General features: G+C 44.6%; 2 protein-coding genes across 3 annotated transcripts in view; both read left to right on the top strand.

Moving 5' to 3' along the window:
- trnau1apb (tRNA selenocysteine 1 associated protein 1b) overlaps window positions 1-5,053 on the top strand; it is a 13,417-nt gene extending 8,364 nt beyond the window's left edge. Inside the window, exons 5-9 of one of the 2 annotated variants that reach the window (XM_069725784.1) lie at window positions 937-1,065; window positions 1,561-1,677; window positions 2,459-2,738; window positions 3,357-3,399; window positions 4,058-5,053. In XM_069725784.1, the coding sequence (XP_069581885.1) occupies window positions 937-1,065; window positions 1,561-1,677; window positions 2,459-2,738; window positions 3,357-3,399; window positions 4,058-4,194 (706 nt within the window). In that variant the 3' untranslated portion in view covers window positions 4,195-5,053. Of the gene's footprint in view, window positions 1-936; window positions 1,066-1,560; window positions 1,678-2,458; window positions 2,739-3,353; window positions 3,400-4,057 lie in introns of both variants that reach the window. The other variant, XM_069725782.1, reaches the window with a different exon arrangement.
- Window positions 5,054-17,430: 12,377 nt separating this feature from the next.
- The window catches only part of LOC138637253 (junctophilin-1-like), a 29,265-nt gene continuing 25,451 nt past the window's right edge, over window positions 17,431-21,244 (top strand). The window contains exon 1 of the mRNA XM_069725790.1: window positions 17,431-18,072. Coding sequence (XP_069581891.1) covers window positions 17,694-18,072 — 379 coding nt within the window. The 5' untranslated portion in view covers window positions 17,431-17,693. The remainder of the gene's footprint in view (window positions 18,073-21,244) is intronic.

Below are 21,244 nucleotides of genomic sequence, written 5' to 3'. Positions count from 1 at the left end.
TCAAAAATGTTTGATTTTGCGGTGGATTTTCTCATAATTGTTATATAATTTGTGAAGTTTTAAGTGAGTTTTTTACGTAAAATTGCAGGAATTAGAAAAAATGCAAGTTGAGAAAGAATAAATGCAATTTTTTAAACACGACCTGATAAAGGAATAAATATGAAATTACTTCTGATAATAATAACGCTGCACATCACAGAAATATATTCATCTTTTTTTAAATTTATTTATCTAACTTGAAGAAACTCCTAAAAAGCTGCGTATGTCTCCAGAACAGAGCGTCTGTGACTGGAATATAGAAACAAGGACGACATCAGCTGTCAAAATAAGAGCTTTAGATGCTGTTTAATTCATGTTCATTCAACACATAGACCTGCTGGATGAAACAAACAAAGAGACGTCTCTGACAACTGGACGTGTGGAGAAAACTCATTTAACATCCAGTAATATGGAATCACTTCCTTTGATCACAAACATTTAATCATCATTTTAATGTGAAGAACACATTTCCCACAAACCCCGTCACTTCCTGTTTCTCCTCTTGTTCCAATTTCTTTTACTTGGTGATGAAAACAGGAGCAGAGCCTTTCTGGTTGGAAATGAGGAGTTATTGTTATTAATAAAGTCAGTTTTATTTGAAAAGACTTCATGTCGTTAAAACTTTCAGCACAGATTCTGCTTTTACGGAAATAGCGCAGGAATTTAAAAAAATTGCAAGCTCCCGCAAATATTTCAGTTTGCTTGAATTTGTGTTAATTATTGCGATCACAAGATTTCCTGGAGGGACTGACTAAAGGAAGAAACTGTGAAGCTTCTAAAAGGCTTCCAGTTTAAATAGAAGAACATCCACAGAACACATGGAGACGTGTATTTAACATCCATGAAGCTTTCAGATAAACAGGAAGAACATTTGATGAAAGTTTTTACATCTCTCAGGCCGGAGTTTTCAGTGTTTGTGGGCGACTTGGCCTCTGAGGTGGACGACTTCCAGCTGCATCAAGTTTTTAAGAAGTACCCTTCCTGCAAAGGAGCCAAAGTAGTCACGGACCAGTACGGCTACTCGAGGTACGTCGGCGGCTGGAGGTGGACCGGACAACTTTAGAGGAGTTTAAGTATTCTGTCGAACCTCAGATCATTCCTGGAACTACATAATATTTGTTTAATTTCTTTAATGTGTGATACCTTGTGGTTTAAATATTATTGTAAGATACATACAATAATATACACGATATTTCCTGTTCTGTGTGTGTAATGGTATTTGGGATAGCAGTGCTATGGACGTTGACCACCGATGCATCTTCATCTATTTTTAAAAAAAAAAGGCTGAAGAAATGTTTTCCTGCCGTCTTATGCTGAAACTATTGTTTTCCCCATATAGGCTAAGCAAGAGCAACTCACATTCAAGTGATGCTACCTCATGTTAAAAGTAAAACAACAAGTTTCAGTTCTACCATAATAATACCCATTATATTCTGTTTCTCATTATAAGTGGCTTTTAAATGCCAAGTATGGAATGTGTGTTGTCGGGCAGCAGAGGCCTGACTGTTGTTTGACCTGCAGAGGCTACGGCTTCGTCAAGTTCGGGGAGGAGGGCGAGCAGAAGAAAGCCATCGAGGAGTGCCAGGGCACGATGCTCGGGGGGAAGCCACTCAGACTCAGTATCGCTGTCGCAAAGAGGTAAGACACAGAGAAGAAGACGAACAATGTGAATTAAATGCTGCTGCTGCATTGAACCGAATACTTTCACACATTGGGACTTTATTCCAACTTGGTTCATTTTGAATAGAGTTGATCCTTTTAGCAGAAGAAACATCCAGATAAAAAAAAAGGAATATCTCCAGAAGTGAAAGCTATACATTGTTTTAGATTATTGATAAAGTTTGTATCTGTAAGTACTTTACTGTTAGGTAGTAATATTTATATATATATAGATATATCGATCTATATGTATATATATAGATCGATATATATACGTATATATGTATATATATATATATAGTCATATAAGTTTATGTGATATAAGTTTTAATGGTGAGTCATTAAAACTTGTGCCTAAAACATCTGTAAATATCTATCTATATATAGATAGATATCTATATCTATATATATAGATAGATATAGATATCTATCTATATATAGATATGTTTTTACTGGGGTTTTTTCCCAGATATTTTTTATCTGTTAAGTAGTTCTGTAGCTCCTCCATTAATCTAGTAGAAATAAAATGAACATCTCCATGAACTCAGAGGTGAACTTGATAACAGTGCCGTAATAGGAGTTGGTCTTGTTGGTATTTTCCGGTGAGTCATTAAAACTTGTGCCTAAAACATCTGTAAATAATCCTTGAATTTCATTTCACTGTTGAATCTTCACTTTTCAATCCATTTATGTTACATTTTTCTAAATACTTCTGTCCCTTAAATATTAATAAAACTTTGGTGCATTTCTTCTTTTGCAGCCAGAAGATGAGCAACTACCATGGAGGCCAGGGCCAGAATTACCATAGCAACTACAACCAGACACAGTCCGGTTATTATGGCAGCAATAGCGGCGGGGGTCAGGGGGGTTACTACCCTCAGTGGGGGGGCTACGACCAGTACGGTGGCTACAACAGCAGCGGCTACAACAGCGGCTACACCTACAACTACGGGGCCTACGGTTACCCCCCCCCAGGCAACATGGTGCCTCCGCCCCCCATGGGGCCGCCCACATCCACCGACATGTCAGGAGCCGTAGAGGTGAGGGAAACACCTTCACACCGACGCTTCAAGGAACACTTTACGAGAAAAGTTCTCGTCCACTAATTGTGAATTATTTGAGGAAATCCTCAGTTCAATCATGGTGTGTTTGAAGAAATGAGTCCAGGACACATTTTACAAAACTGCTCCACCATAAACAGGACAGGACACTGTGAAGAAGTCTGCTTTGAAATTGTTTATAGCTATTCCCATTAGCTTTGTGCTAAGCTTTAGCCTCCGGCTCCATAGACTCCCATTCAACTTCTGTCATCAAATCCAAAGTGAATAAAATGTGTCCATCAGTTATCTCGGTGTTGTTAGCTAAAGTCACTCCTTCTTCTTAGTTTTCTGGAGGTCCATCTGAAAATAATCCCTCATTCATTAGAAAAGAAGATCCAAGAAGACCTGTTTGGTTGTGGCAGTAATGCTGAAATTGTAAATACTCAGAATCTGAAGTTACAACCTCAGCATGACGTGTGGAGCTGTTTACTGAATGTATCTGAAATGACATGAACATGGAGGGTACACTCTACTCAGATGTAGACATTCATACTTTTATCTTCTGTGTACTTTTAGTGTGAAAAACATTTTCTAATGTTCACTGTCACTCCCCAGCAGAGCACCGAAGAGGCTGCCGATATAGAAGACGATAACATAGAAGGTAAGATCCTGTTTGATTGTATTGTGTGGTGGAAACAATCCAGTTGTGTCAAAGCAGCTCAGGAATAATGTGGTAAAAACATGAAGCTACCACAGATTCAGAAACAACTGCCAATGTTAGATTGTTTATTGTTTATCATGATGTGTAAACAGCTGAATGGGTTCTTTTCAGAAGTTGTAGCAGTGAATACCTTCCAGATACCTGAAGGTTCAGTCTGGTGGACTCTACCCATAAACCGGATATAAAAGAGTTCGTAGCTTCCGACTCAGTAAAATGGTTCCGATGCAGAAGTGTCGGGCGTGTCTGTTTGATTGACAGGCCTGTGGTGCAGTCAGGTTACAGCTATCGATGGGCGGGACGTAGTATCGTCAGGTTTCCAATCAGATCGGTCAGATCCACCGCTGGCTCCTCCCCCAGCTCGTCCAAATATGGTCACTTCCTGCTCCAAACTCGCAAGATGGTGACGGACAGAATCTGAACTGGAGGATTCATAACGTTCACAAACCAACGATGACATCACTGATGGTTGATGACATCACCGCTGGCTGCTGATTGGTTCTGCCCTTCACTACAGCTGGCTGCTAACATGGCCGCATCCAGTATGTGTGTTGTTTCTGGTGTGTACTGTGAGTAAGTCGGTGCTCGTGGTGTTTTTCAGAGCCGATCCCGGAGTGTGACGTGGAGCTGTGGAACAAAGACTTCATGCAGCGCAGCGAGGAGCTCTACGACGCCATGATGGACTCTCACTGGGAACCTCTGGATTCTGTCGACTCGCCCATCCCCCCGGTCTCCTGATGACTTCTCTTTCCCTTCTTCTGCCTCACTTACCCTTAAATATTTCAGCTTTTTATGATTTGTTTTTTTACTCCCGGACTCTCCCGCCACACGGACACCTTCTGGAGGCCAGCTTGAGTGGACTGCCTCAGAACTTCTCCAAGTGAAGGCTGAATGTGTACAGGTGGACTCGTTGCTCTTCACACGTTAACCTGACTGATGCTTACTGTGTAGGTGATAAACAGGAAGTGATGTCACTGTGTCGTCTGTCTACTCCACCTCTGGAGAGATAAAAGTACTGCAGCTGTGTTGTTGTGTGGCAGAATTTCACCTTGTAATTATGTCACTGAGGAACAAACACCACAAACATGTATTGTTGTTGTGATAAGAAGCAAACGCTGACTTTGCTCTTCCAGTTTTTGGCCCCATCTTCCCGAGACAAACACCAAAACTCTGCCTTTATTGTGTTTTGCCATGAACGACCTGTCGGTCCGGGACGGTCATCAGAACCGTTTTGTACGTACACAATGTCAGCCTTTCTGTCCTGTTCATTTTATAATGAAGGATTTCTCCTGCGTTTTTTTTAATGTGTTTTATGTGTTTTTTTAGGTGTTGATGTGTGTGCGTAGGGAGAGATGGCAACGACGGAAATAATTAACCTCAAATGTTATTTGTGTCTGTTTTCCAGACAAGAAGCTCGCCGTGTTTCTCTAATCAGCAAACGGTTCGACCTCCCGATATATCTGAGCGCTGATTTCATATGTCCGGTTTCTCCGCAGCGTTTGTTTAATGGCTGAAGTTTTGTATATATTTTCTTTCTGGAGATGTTTTATCAATAAAATTTAGGAGAGAAATGGTCTCCTGAGAGTCTGTGAGAAAATGTCAGTCAGATTATTGGGATAAATACCACCAATGTCAGTACGAGCAAAACTTTTTCTCCATTTTTTTAGTTGCATCCTTGGAAACAGAATCCTCACTCGGATGGGGCGGGGCTTGATCTGGGAGTGGGCGGGGCTTTGTCCGGGAGTCAGCAGGATTTAGGCTGGAATTGCCTGGGTGTTAACCAGAAGTTGTTCATTTAAACCGGAGATTAATATGGATTGATTAGAAGTTGCTACATTTATTAATTATTGGAAAACTATTTGCAAACAGCCCCTGAACTGAGCTTCAGAGGAATGTCTTTATCACAAGAGGAAGAGAACTATTTACACAACACGGGTTGTTTTTTTTTATAGATATAAAAGTTGATATATTTATTGTTATTGTTGGGCTATAGTAAGTACTTTATATTTTGTTCAGCAAATAATGTGTGTGTGTCGTGGAAGGAGAAAGCTGAAAAAAGGAAAACAACCCGGTAGAAGCGAGTCAGCAGCTGGAACCTGCAACTCATCCGGTTAGAACAACGATATTTTATACAAACCTGATGGAAACGAGCCGATGACAGAAATGAACCAGGAGAGTCGCTGGACACAGACAGCAGTGTGTAAACCAGGAGGCGGGGCCACGTGTGTAGATGTGTGCACACAGCTAGTGTCTGTTAGAAGCCTTCATCAACACGGACGCTGACACATTTACTCGGATGATACTCGTCAGAAGTACATGATCCGTAGCGGACAGTCGTTTCAGCCGAGTACTCGTCTCATCCCTGATTACTGAACAGGAAGTGCATCTGAGGTCAGCGCTGTCACGATTAGTCAAACAATGGACAGAAAATCCATCGGTGTTGTGATCAGATTATGGTAATTCTGGAAGCTAAAATGTCATCTTCTGTTTGTAGTTTTTCAAATTTGAGGATTTGCTTTTTGTCCCATGACAGTAGATTGGATGTGTTTGGATTCTGGACTGTTGATTAAACAGAAGACAGCTGGAGGTGTCACCTTGGTTGGTGATGTCATCAGCACATTCATTGATGGTGAAGTTACGTTGGCGTTACATTTGTTCCAGACCTTCATATTCTCCTCAGGATGAATTGTACTCACTTTGTTGACTTTTCCTTTATATTGAAATTTGTTTGTTGTTAAATCTCCTCAGACTAATTTTTCTAGCTGAATGTGTACAATCCTTTAGCTTCCTGAAAAGAACATTGCAATTAACCTCATGAACATTGTGTTTAATGTCGATTAGAGCTTCAATGATCATTTGATTTATTAATTAGTTGATCTACAAAATTATTCACCAACTACTTTCATAATTGATTAATTATTCTTTGATGAAAAATGCAAAAGAAAAAAGATGTGGTTCCAGCTCAAATGTGAATATGTTGTGGTTCCTGTAGTCCTCCATGATAATTCATGGTCCGGTTGTGTTTCTGGTCGGTCGCCTGCTGATCGATCGCTCACAGTTTGTTCCTCCAGTCTGGAAACCCTGTTTACGTTCATACAACCCCTCTGAAGGACCAATAACAACCGCTCAAGCGTTTCTTTCCTCAATGCAGTTGTGGAGTTACAGCGCGTACGGCGGTCAATGACGGAGTCCTGGAGAAAAAATCTACTCGCGCATGAATTACTTAATTGTGGCCAGAGACAACAGTTCGAGCGCACGTTTTAATTCATTTGTCTACATGAAATAAGAAATAAGCACGACACAGCAGGCTTTCTCCTCTCAGCATGAAGTTCACTGCACCTCCTTCAACTGTCAGTCCACCAACTATAAAGTCAATAGCATCCTCAAAGTTACCGTATCGATTTAGTATTTTGTGTGCACAAATAAAAAAATTTTTTACCTCCATGGCTGCTCCGGGGCTCCGCAATCAATAAGTATTTAATGGGTCCAGTAGTTTCAAATGTACACAAGGTCTCAACCCAGCAGGAGGCAACAGCTGGAAACGTTTCCCTACGAAGTGACCGGGTCCAAACAGTCCCAGTGAATGAAGGTCTGTAATAACAGGCTGGAGGGTCCAGGACATGTAATCAACAGATTAAACAATGATCAAAATCATTATTTGTGGATATAGTGCTGATTAGCAATCATTGGCTTGCTAACAGGCTAAATGGTGGTGAACATGGTGAGCATTAGCATTGTAGGTAGTTAGGTAGGTAGGTAGGTAGTTACTTTATTAATCCCCGAGGGGAATTTTTTTTTCGCTACAGCAGCATACAGAAGCAATAAGATAATAATAGAATAATAAAAAGCAATAAAATAGCAGTAAAAAATATCAAATATAAAATGCACAGAATATACAGTACAGTATATATATATTATATACAAACAACCAAGAAACAGACAACAGTGTTATTGTTGTGTGATGGATTTTGCCAGAGGTGAGTTATTGTACATTCTTATTGCGGTCGGCAGGAATGATCTCCTGTATCTGGAACGATCTCCTGTATCTGGAACGATCTCCTGTATCGGGAACAATCTCCTGTATCTGGAACAATCTCCTGTATCGGGAACGATCTCCTGTATCTGGAACGATCTCCTGTATCGGGAACGATCTCCTGTATCAGGAACGATCTCCTGTATCAGGATGATCTCCTGTATCTGTCCTTGTGACAGCAGCTGGAGGAGTCTTTTGGAGAACGTCCTCCTCTGTCCCTGCAGCAGGTGGAGAGGGTGGTCAGGATTGTCCAATATGGATAATAGTTTGTTCAGCGTCCTCCTCTCCACCACCTTTTCCAGACTGTCCAGTTTGCAGCCAATGATGGAGCCGGCCTTCTTAACCAGCTTGTTAAGTCTGTTGGTGTCTCCGGCTCCAATGCTGCTCCCCCAGCAGACCCCAGCGAAGTACAGTTCACTGGCCACAACAGACTGGTAGAACATCTCCAACATCTCGCTGCACACATTGAAGGATCGAAGTTTCCTCAAGAAAAAGAGTCGACTCATCCCCTTCTTGTAGACAGCATTGATGTTGGTCTTCCAGTTCAGTCTGTTGTCATGGAGACACCCAGGTACTTGTACTCCTCCACCATGTCCACCTCCTCTCCCAGAACTCTCAGCGGTTGTGGAGCCGTCGTCTTCCTCCTGAAGTCGACCACCATCTCTCTGGTCTTGGCCACGTTCAGGAGCAGGTGATTCCTTCCCGCCCACTCCACAAAGTCCTCCACTCCTGCCCTGTACTCGTCCTCCCGTCCATCCCTTATACATCCCACTACTGCAGAGTCATCAGAGAACTTCTGCAGATGTCTTGACTCTGAGTTGTACTGGAAGTCAGTTGTGTAGAAGGTGAACAGGAAGGAGACAGAACAGTTCCCTGAGGAGCTCCAGTACCACTGACCACCGTATCAGACAGCACACTGCCCAGACGGACAAACTGTGGTCTGCCTGTCAGGTAGTCAGTGGTCCAGGAGACGGTGGACGCGTCCACCCCCCCACCACCTGCAGCTTCTCACTCAGTAGCAGTGGTTGGATGGTGTTGAATGCACTGGAGAAATCAAAGAAAGTGATTCTCACAGATTCACTGGTTCCATCCAGGTGAGACTGAGCTCGTTGCAGCAGGTAGATGATGGCGTCGTCCACTCCCACATGAGGCTGGTACGCAAATTGCAGAGGGTCCAGAGAAGATTTCACCAGCGGCCTGAGGTGGGCCAAGACCAGCCTCTCCAGCACCTCCATCACATGAGATGTGAGGGCAACCGGTCGGTAGTCGTTGAGGCCGGATGGAGTCGTCTTCTTCGGTACAGGAACCAGACAGGACGTCTTCCACAGCACTGGGACTTCCTCCTGCTTCAGGCTCAGGTTGAAGAGGTGTTGTAGGACCTCAGCCAGCTGGACGGCGCAGCATGTTAGCTCTGACAGGAAGCTCCATGTGCTGCTGTTACACACAAACAGCTGTCAGAGCAGCTCACCTAGTCTCACAGGCGAAAAAGCAGAAGTTTGTAAAATGTACAATCGGTCTCCAGACGCGTTTTTTTTGTTTTTAATTTCTGTACTAGTTTAAATTGTTGTATGGAATAGTTTGGTGAAAACAAGACCAGTTTTTATTCACAGGGACACTGTTTAATAATTACCATCAGCTTGATAATACATCACTGCACTTGAGTTGTTAGAACATATTCAAATCTGGAATCTTTCAAGTTCTCCATTTATTGGTTCTGTGTCCGACTGATCTGGTTCTGGAACCGCTGTTAGTCTGTATGAAGGACAGGAGACAGATTGGACTCATCCGTCAAGACTCTCAATCATTACATCTCAGAGAAAACACCCTTTAATGACTTCCTACACATTGACTTCATACATTTAGAAAATCCCTGTTTTTAGACTTCAGCCCATTTCGTCCTCTCGTCTGTCCGGGATTGAATTCATTGTAGTTTTAGCCCTCCAATGTTGGATGTGTGTGTGTTTTTTCCCAGTTAACTGCAGTGATCACGGCTCAGCTGTGCGTCCTCTGCGTCGGTGATCTTGGTCTTGGTGTTCAGTACTCCCAGACCGGGCCTCCCGGGGCAGAATCAGCCGGGCCCCCGACGGTACCAGACCTGATACAGCCCCCTCCAACTCAGACAGCCCAGCGCACCCCCCCAGCAGCTGGGTGGGGAACTGAGGGAAGTAAGCTAAGAGACAGAACACGGCCATTTCCTCTGCCAGCAGCAGGCAGCAGAGACAGAGGAGGAAGACGAAGGAGCCCACGAAGATGCAGGTCCAGCCCCAACTGGAGCGCAGGAACATCCTGGAAGAAGGAGAGGGGACATGAGAGCAGAGCTTTACAAAGAGGAGGAGGACTCAGCCTTCAGTGGAGAGAAATGTGTCTGTCAGGATCCCTGTCTGACCCTGTGTGTTCACCTTTTGTTCCCCGATCTCCTCTCCTGATGTGTTCTGTCATTTCCCTGTTTGTTGTTGTTTGCCATGTGCTTGGTGTTTTGTTCTGTCCTCCTCTGCCCGCCTCCAGACACCTCCCATGATCAGCCTGCACAGCTGTGGACAATCCAGCTGATCACCACCTGCAGGTTGACACACCGGTTCTTCATCCCACTAATCACCTCCCGACACTATATCAACCCTGGTTCCTGCAGTCCTGGGTGGTCGGTCCATACGATCTGCTACGTCCACTCACCCGCACCCCGCTCCCCCTCTATCCAGCCTGGTGCCCTGTGTCGGACCTCGGGAGACCACACACTCTATCCAGATTGCCTGCCTGCTTCGGTCTCATCCTCCATCAGAAAATAAAGTCTGTTCTGTACCTGAACTCGATTCTATGTCTGTATTTGGGTCCTATCCTGTCCCACCTCATAACAGAGTCGACCTGCTGAGAAGCTGCAGACTTCAACACACTCAGTGGCACTTTCCAAATGTTTGCAGACCTCCTCCGATGCACTTAAGACTTCCTGTGTGTTGAAACTGAACTCATCGATCTGCAGGGAAATCCAGAACTTCATTAAATTAGGTAAAAGTAGAGTTCAAACTCAGTGATGTCCATCTTTAAACCCACGGGGGGGTTTCAGCTGCCACCTCCCTCTGAGCTGATGTGGGTCGGCTGTCTGAGAAGAAGAGCTGAACGGTGCCGGGCAGCAAGAAACACCAAGAATGACTGGAAATAGTTCATATTGAGAAGAACTTCTTTTAATACCTGAAGCAGCCTCGTTGGTAATTTGATCAGGCCACTTGAGTTTGAGCTGTTGAGCTAAAAAAAACCCTGCATGTTTTAGTGTCTTTCAGCGCATTGTTTTGGTTTTATGGCCAAAGAATTGAGTATTTTGATTTTTTCATGCTGTTATTTGAGCCGTGAAGTGTTGAGCTGCTGAAGATGGCGGATGTTTTTCTCAGGAGTGTGTGGAGATGAAAACAGAGTTGAAAGGAATATTTGACCAACATTAACCAGGTGAACAGAAATTGCCATGACGACAGAAACATGACTCCAGATTACTGTTCATGCTGTTCAGTGTCTGCTGAACATGTAAACAGACATCTGTTTGTATATTCATCATATCAACCGAATTAGATAATAATGTGTTGATGATGAACAGAACCTTTTCTCTGATGAGCTGTGCAGCAGCAGCGGAGGATTCCTTCATAGTTTAGATGATCAACTGTACATAGTATACGAGTCATGAGTCCTGAGCATCCTGAACACAGAGCAGCAGGTGGTCGAGGGGAGTTTGAACACGGCTGCTGTGGAGCTGTTTGCAGGAGACGCTGATAACTGGAAGAGTTGCCCAGGAACCGGCCGCCAGGTCGGTCAGGACCAGCAGCACCGTGTTGAGGAACATCTGGACCCGGGAACAGAACTCTGATTGGATCTGAGCTGATGTCTGAAAGTCACCTGCTGCTGGTTCTGAATGCGACCGTGCGGTTCTGGATCTGCTCGTAGCTTCAGAGGAGTTCAGCTGCAGCTCAGCGAGCTTCTTCTTGGAGCTGTAAGTGGAGCTCCTCTCTGAGCGGGTCCAGCAGCTTCTCCTCTGCTGGTTCTGGCCGTGGAGGGACCGAGGCCTTCAACGGTCGTAGCTTCAGAAGACTCCTTGAAGTGTCTCCGTTGGAACTGCAGCTGCTCTCCTCTCCTCTGCCACGTGTCTCCGCGGCCTTGAAGGTGTCACGTTGCTGCGACTGCAGTGACTGAATGTTGAACCGGTTCCTCGTGTTCATGTGGACGCGACAGAGTTTCTGACTCGGTGAAGTTTAGAGGCTGAGAGTTCACCGAGCTCCGCCGACAGGAGCCGCCAATTAAACGTGTCATCAATTACATGTAACGTGTCACATTGTGTGTGTTTGTGTGTTCATGTGTATTAATAGCAGGAACGTTTGAACTGTATCTGGGCTGAGACTCAGATGTCGTAGCAGTCTGTCTCTGTCAGTCGAGAGGCAACACGCGTGTCATCAGGCAGAAAGTGGGCCATTTTATTTTTGCGCCGTATTATTTGCCTTATAAAGTAATTTAAATTATTTGCTTTTTTTTTTTGGTTTTAGCATGTCGTGCTTTATTTGCATGTTTTTATAATCTACAATTTCATCAGGCATGTTATTAGCCACTCTGCTCCTGCACCTGCAAAAGTTCTGCTTCTTTCAAGGACCAATCAGAAGCGGCCAACAGAGTCACAGGAGGGCAGAACCCCCCCCCCCCCCCCCCGCCAGGTGGACACCAGTTAGTGGAGCCGGTATATAAAGGAGGAGGACGGGCAGGAGGACGGGGTAGCAGGACGAGCAGGAGGACGGGGTAGCAGGACGGGGTAGGAGGACGGGCAGGAGGACGGGGCAGCAGGATGGGTAGGAGGACGGGGCAGGAAGACGGGGCAGGAGGACGGGCAGGAGGATAGGGTAGGAGGACGGGGCAGCAGGACGGGGCAAGAGGACGGGTAGGAGGACAGGCAGGAGGACGGGGCAGGAAGACGGCCGCATCCCTGGAGGAGGAGAGGACGGTGGCCAAGATGGAAGAACCAGAAGCAACACGTTTCATTTTAGCTGTTGGACTTTCTTTTTATATTTTAGTCGTTCCTCTGTAAACTGGACTTTAACTCTTTTTAACTTGTTTTATTGACATTAAGCTGGACTTTTAGTTTTAGTTTAGTTTAGTTTAGTTAAAATGTAATATTACTCTATTTTTATTTGTATAGAAGTTGTATATAATGTGCATTTTAAACTTTTTTTATATTTAATATTTTTTATTACCTCTATTTTATATTCTGTAATTTGTTGCTTTGCCCTGTACATGCTTCTGTAACGACAAAATGTCCCCTTGCGGGATTAATAAAGTATCTATCCATCTATCTATCTTAACATCCGACCAACCATGGACTTCCATGATTGGATGTGTCCAGTCAGACCTCAGTGACACTGACTTCAGCATCAGGAGTTCATATCTGGATCAACATGTCTCCACACGACAGGAAGTGACACGTTGGCCGTCTTCAGGTGTTTGAACCATGAAGACGTACCTGCCAGTAATTGTCACGGACCCCCCCCCCCCACCTCTTATACTGTTCCTCTTTGATACGTCCGTGAGCTGCCCACAAAGAAAGGCCATGTAAGATGTTACGTTGTGCTCATGAGGGCTCTTACAAGTGGGTACATCTGACCGACATACTGATGAGCTGTCTTACAGCTTACAGTCCATTAACTGTCCAGAACCAAGATGTCCTCCATGAACGTTCTCACCAACTGTGCTCGTAACATTTGATGAATTTACCCGAGTCTTATTATCAGATGATTTTATTTTAAGATGCAACTGAAAATCCCTTTTGAAATATTTATGGACCAATTTTGGTGCTGAAGTGTTGGAAAGTCCAGATTGGTAAAGTGATCCTCTGCAACGTGAAGCCGTTTTTTCAGGGAGCAGGTGATCGTTCACCTTCCGGTCCACTCCTGTACTTATCGACATTAACGCTGATTATATGACTGGATGAAAACAATTGATAAATTCTTGCAAGATAGACATGTTGATGTGTCACATGCATAGATTGTAGGCTTGTATTAAAGTCTCATTAAAGGTTGATGCTGCAAGCAATTGTGGGACGGCGTTGTCTCCTTTCTGTGAAGCTCCTTTCACAAGCATTTGAAGAATTCAAGCAGCTCTTAATAAGCGGCTGCTGCTTGTTTAAATCATTTCACCCAGTCAGGAATCTTCTGAAGGAAAATCGACTGTCCGAAGGCACACGAAGGTGAATAAGAATTTGAATGAGCGTTTGGGACAGACGCATTTAGTGGATCACTCAGTTCACAGACGTCCAGTCTCTCTCAGGCTGCCTGAGGCCTGACTCCTCCCTCTGCTCTTCACCGGGTATAAAGCAGCTGCTGTTATTGTCTCTCTCTCAGCTGTCCTGAGCCGTGTTGCTGTTGCAGGTATGTAGTGAATCATCGCTCTTCTTCCAGAACACCAGTCCAACATGCTTCTCGCTGTGTGCCAGGTTTCAGCTCTCCTTCAGTGTTGGGGACCTCGTGGTCTCCGGACATCTCCTGTTCGGTCAGCAACGTTCCAGGCGTGGTGAGTTTAACCCTGTGGAGATGTTTTAGTTGGCAGGAGGGTCGGCCGGGTCCAACTGACCTGGTCCTTCTGTTGGAGGTTCTCCTGCTGCAGGTTGGTTTTGTACTATTTTGCTTTTCACTTTGTTCAATTTAGATTCTTCTTTTCTTGACTTTGTTGTTTCTGTTATTCGCTTCTGTGGCTGTTTAGTTTATCCTGGTTCTTTCAGGTTCCTGAAGTTTTTCCCTTTTGATTGGGTGTTGTATTTGTTTCAGTTGACATCATTTTATATTTTGTGTGTGTGTGTGTGTGTGTGTGTGTGTGTGTGTGTCCTCGGTTCCTCTTATTTTCTTTCTTTAGTTTTCCTTATTTTAAACTAGTTTTATGAATGTCAGACTTCTCTTTAGATTTGAGTTTTGTGAAGACTTTATTTTAGACTAACATGTATTCATTTGAAGAACTTCCCACAAACCGTTACTGAAAATGGGACGTATGGACACTTGGACGTATGGACGTATGGACACATGGATGTATGGACACTTGGACGTATGGACGTATGGACACATGGATGTATGGACACTTGGACGTATGGACACTTAGATGTATGGACACTTGGACTGATGGACATATGGACACTTGGACGTATGGACACTTGTACGTATGGACGTATGGACACTTGGATGTATGGACACTTGGACTGATGGACGGACGCACAAACTGGGAACCAACTACTTCCTTCCGCAGGTGTTACTATTGAAGAGGCAGTTTGAAAACTCGGCAGCTGGCTGAGCTGTGAAAACTATTTTCTCCAGCAGATGGCAGTGCTCGTTGGTTCATGGCGACGCAGCTCAGAGCAGCTGTCACTGGGTGTAGTGTTGCTGCTTTCATCTCACTTCTCTGAGTTTCTATATATGACTTGTTTACAGGCGTTTACTCTGAAATAACCCGTAACGACAATAATTGTTTTTTTTTGCCATCTGACTTTTAAAATGATGAAGAACAGAGTGAACTTGTCTTGAAGTGAAACATTAAGACACAAAAAGTACAAACTACTGTCTAAAGACTTAATAATATCAAATATATTTGACCAAGACCTGGGATTCAGAGCAGTACGATGGTTTTATTTCAGGACCTTCCTCATCATGCAATAATCCATCAGATCCGATTGTCTGTAGTGTTTATAAAACCACCAGCGTGTCGTAAAGTCATTATCGACACAGAAGTATGGATATGCAGAACAATGGGCAGAAAGTCTGTATCTTTGCAACTGAGCATATCAGTTTACACTGAACTCCACATTGTTATGATACAGCATTTACAAGTATTGTTATTACATCACTTTTATAATAATTAATGGAATAAACAGCAGCAGTAATTCATATCTTACAGTCCATGGAAACTGCTGATCTCCTTTTCATGTGATTGGCCTGCAGAAAGCCACAACAAGCTGCTCACAGTCAGAGGAAAACAGGCTGAGTGGCGTTTCTGCCTTCAAAATAAAAGCATTGCTTAAACCTTCTGGGGAAACGTGATATTGTGATATTTTTACATTTTATTTATTTATTTTTTTAACCGGCTTTTAAGGAGACATTTGAGATCAAACGGCAACAAATGCTTTTACAATGTTTAGTTTGTTGAATATAACCTTTGTTTCCACGTTAGTTTTTTAGTGCCCATGTTGTATGTGCTGTTTGAGCAGCAGTGAGAACAGCTGGTGTTGCTTCTAAATTTAGAGTTCAGCCATCACAAGCTTTGACTGGACTTTTTAAAATGTCTGCTCGGGAAAAATCTGGGCACATTAATTTCCTACCTGTTGCAATTATTTACAGACATTTGACATATTTTTGTTCTGAAAAAGTTTCTTGAATCACAAGGTTTTGAAGGCAAAGCCACACATATTATTTACCAGGACTCACACACTTCATGATTACCCTGAACAGGCTGCTGCCATGGAAAGCTTGACAATTTAACTCAAGGTCCCAATAATAATAATAAATGAAGTGCTGTAAAAGCCCAGACAGTAAAAACAATGTCATTTGTACTCTTAGGCAGATACATGTATGCCACTAAGAAAACCAGGAAGGTGGCTTTAAAACTGCAAATTCATTCAATTTAAGAAATACGTGAAATTAAGATTTAAAAAAAAAAAAAAATTTTACACAGTGACAGAAAAACAACTTTTTTTAATTTTTATTTTACAACTTAACAAGACGAAACTTTGAAACGTTAAGAATACAAAACAGAAGGGAAAAAATAAACAACAACAACAATAACAAATAATAACACACTGGCACACAACCAGCCTGACATAATTACATCTTACTCATCAGGTCAAGTCAACGTGGTTTTTAATCTGGCAGAGTGAAGTCCGGTCCAGGGGGGTCCACCAGGCTGAGAGCAGCTTCTGTATCTTGACAAATACCTTGATGTATTCATGAAGGGTGTAAGTCAACCAGAAAAATCAGGTTTAATTAACCGCCGGTCAAACACACTCTAGGGCCGCATGGGGAACTTCAGAAAAACAACAGTATATTTAAGTAGCGCAGATCCAGGCACCTTTTCGTGCAGAGCAAGGTTTTTTCGTATATCAAGGTGAAATCTGAAGGATGAGCGGACCAGGACGCGTGTTGGTGAAGATGTGCTGGTGCAGGGACACTTTGGTGTTCATTTTGAGGTAAACTCTGCCAGTTTAATTTTTTCATTCACTGCTTCACTTTGCCGGCCAGAGAACACGCTGGATGGATGAAGAAGTTTAATTTGATCCCTCCTTAGTCACTTCAGTCTTCAGGATCTTTTTCAGGACATAACAGGAAAAAATCTGAGATAAGAGTTTTTCACATCATTGTTGGTGCAACTCTTCAGCATGTCCTTATTATTTAAACGGGTTAGTCACAATGTCAATGTTTTCCCCCAGAAAGGGGCGTGTCGAGGAGAGCCCCGCCCTGGATGATGCAAAGGCTCATCAGGGAACTTTTGGCTTTCAGCACATTTTGCAGGAAAACAAACAACTCTCAGTAGACTTCAGTTTAAAATAGCTCAAACTAGTAAACTGGTAGAAACATTTGATTCACTTTGGATTTGATGAGAGAAGTTGAATGGGAGTCTATGGAGCCGGAGGCTTTTTGGAGCCGACCTCTAGTGGCACTGAGGGAACTTCTGGATTAGCCATATTTCCAGCCACTTTTATAAAGTCTATGGTTTAATTGGAGTACAGGTGACCTTTGACCCCAACATCTAATCAGTTCATCTTTAGTACCAAGTGAAGATTTTTGACAAGTTTGAGAAAATTCTTGAGCTTTAACGAGAACAGGACGGACAAGACGAAAGGTGCATCCGGTTCCGACCGTCACCGGAACGGAAGCGTTGACTGGTTGGCTATTATTTTGAAAAGTCAGACAGGAAACCGCATCGTATCAGCTCGCGGACGGCTCACCGCTCTTCACTCCAGAGGAGTGGGAGCGTCTTCCATCACTTTGAAGAGGAGCGACTCCGGCAGCTGCAGCGGCCGCCTCTCACCCTCCCACGTCCCGCCTTCAGTCACCGATACAACACCACCGGTGGAACCGGCCGCCATCTCTCCGCCGATAAGTCCAGTTCTCACCGGCTCATCCGTCCACATCACGTCGCTCCGGAGAACAATCTGCACACTCTGGACTTCATCAGGAGCAACAGCGCAATACTTTCCCTCCGGTTCTGAATGACGGGCGGTCGGTTCGACTTTGACGATGGTGGCACCTACTGCGGAGGCTGGGAGGACGGGAAAGCCCACGGCCACGGCGTGTGCACCGGTCCCAAGGGCCAGGGCGAGTACTCCGGCTCGTGGTCGAACGGGTTCGAGATAGTCGGGGTGTACACATGGCCCAGCGGGAACCTGTACCAGGGCTGCTGGGCGCAGGGGAAGCGGCACGGACTCGGCGTGGAGACCAAGGGCAGGTGGACTTACCGGGGAGAGTGGACTCACGGGTTTAAGGGTCGGTACGGAGTCCGGCAGAGCCTGAACACACCGGCCAAGTACGAGGGAACCTGGAATAACGGGCTGCAGGACGGGTACGGCGTGGAGACGTACGGGGATGGAGGTGAGAGGGGGGGGGGGGGGTTCTGTGTTGCAAAAACATTGTGCAGGTGCCCAGTGACCACTTATTGACACACACACACACACACACACACACACACACACACACACACACACACACACACACACACACACACACACACACACACGCTTCTTCACAACTAGATGCCTAACTCTGACCTCAACCTAAATATAAAGTTAATCCTAAATCAAAGTCAAGAGAAAGTGAGGACCCAAAATGTCTTCACTCCTGTGGTGTCAAATTAAAACTGGTCCTCACAAAGATAGTTGCTCAAGCACACACAGAGACACACACAAACACACTCACACAAACACACTCACACAAGCACACTCACACAAACACACTCACACAAGCACACTCACACAAGCACACAAACACACTCACACAAACACACTCACACAAGCACACTCACACAAGCACACTCACACAAACACACTCACACAAACACACTCACACAAGCACACTCACACAAGCACACTCACACAAACACACTCACACAAGCACACTCGCACACTCACACAAACACACTCACACAAGCACACTCACACACTCACACTCGCACACTCACACAAACACACTCACACACTCACACTCGCACACAAACACACTCACACAAACACACTCACACAAGCACACTCACACTCGCACACTCACACAAACACACTCACACAAGCACACTCACACACTCACACTCGCACACTCACACAAACACACTCACACAAGCACACTCACACACTCACACTCGCACACTCACACAAACACACTCACACAAGCACACTCACACAAACACACTCACACAAGCACACTCACACAAACACACTCACACACTCACACAAGCACAAACACACTCACACAAGCACACTCACACAAACACACTCACACACTCACACAAGCACAAACACACTCACACAAACACACTCACACAAGCACACTCACACAAGCACACTCACACAAACACACTCACACAAGCACACTCACACAAACACACTCACACACTCACACAAGCACAAACACACTCACACAAGCACACTCACACAAACACACTCACACAAGCACACTCACACAAACACACTCACACAAGCACACTCACACAAACACACTCACACAAGCACACTCACACAAACACACTCACACACTCACACAAGCACAAACACACTCACACAAGCACACTCACACAAACACACTCACACACTCACACAAGCACAAACACACTCACACAAACACACTCACACAAACACACTCACACACTCACATGAGCACACTCACACAAACACACTCACACACTCACACAAACACACTCACACAAACACACTCACACACTCACACAAACACTCACACAAACACACTCACACACTCACACAGACACACTCACACAAACACACTCACACAAACACACTCACACACTCACACAAACACACTCACACAAACACACTCACACACTCACACAAACACACTCACACAAACACACTCACACACTCACACAAACACACTCACACACTCACACAAGCACACTCACACAAACACACTCACACAAACACTCACACAAACACACTCACACACTCACACAGACACACTCACACAAACACACACACACACACACACACACACTCACACAAGCACACTCACACACACACACACACACACACTCACACAAACACACAAGCACACTCACACAAGCACACTCACACAAACACACTCACACAAGCACACTCACACAAGCACACTCACACAAGCACACTCACACAGACACACTCACACAAACACACTCACACACTCACACAAGCACACTCACACAGACACACTCACACAAACACACTCACACAAACACACTCACACACTCACACAAGCACACTCACACAAACACACTCACACAAGCACACTCACACAAGCACACTCACACAAACACACTCACACAAACACACTCACACAAGCACACTCACACAAACACACTCACACAAACACACTCACACAAGCACACTCACACAAGCACACTCACACAAGCACACTCACACAAACACACTCACACAAACACACTCACACACTCACACAAACACACTCACACAAGCACACTCACACAAGCACACTCACACAAACACACTCACACAAGCACACTCACACAAACACATTCACACACTCACACAAACACACTCACACAAACACACTCACACAAGCACACTCACACAAGCACACTCACACAAGCACACTCACACAAACACACTCACACAAGCACACTCACACTCGCACACTCACACAAGCACACTCACACACGCACACTCACACAAACACACTCACACAAGCACACTCACACAAACACACACACACACACACTCACACTCGCACACTCACACAAACACACTCACACAAGCACACTCACACACTCACACTCGCACACTCACACAAACACACTCACACAAGCACACTCACACACTCACACTCGCACACACACAAACACACTCACACAAGCACACTCACACAAACACACTCACACAAGCACACTCACACAAGCACACTCACACAAACACACTCACACACTCACACAAACACACTCACACAAGCACACTCACACAAACACACTCACACACTCACACAAGCACAAACACACTCACACAAACACACTCACACAAGCACACTCACACAAACACACTCACACACTCACACGAGCACACAAACACACTCACACAAACACACTCACACACTCACACAGACACACTCACACAAACACACTCACACACTCACACAAACACACTCACACAAGCACACTCACACAAACACACAAACACACTCACACACTCACACAAACACACAAGCACACTCACACAAACACACTCACACAAGCACACTCACACAAGCACACTCACACAAACACACTCACACAAACACACTCACACACAGACACACTCACACAAACACACTCACACACTCACACAAACACACTCACACAAGCACACTCACACAAGCACACTCACACAAGCACACTCACACAAGCACACTCACACAAGCACACTCACACAAGCACACTCACACAAGCACACTCACACAAACACACTCACACAAACACACTCACACACTCACACAAACACACTCACACAAGCACACTCACACAAGCACACTCACACAAACACACTCACACAAGCACACTCACACAAACACATTC

The sequence above is a fragment of the Brachyistius frenatus genome, unplaced genomic scaffold (genome assembly GCF_029030835.1).
Source record: "Brachyistius frenatus isolate BFR_SWC_R1_liver_20210118 unplaced genomic scaffold, ASM2903083v1 Contig_448, whole genome shotgun sequence".
NCBI lineage: Eukaryota > Metazoa > Chordata > Actinopteri > Embiotocidae > Brachyistius > Brachyistius frenatus.
This window is presented reverse-complemented; position numbering and strand designations above follow the sequence as displayed.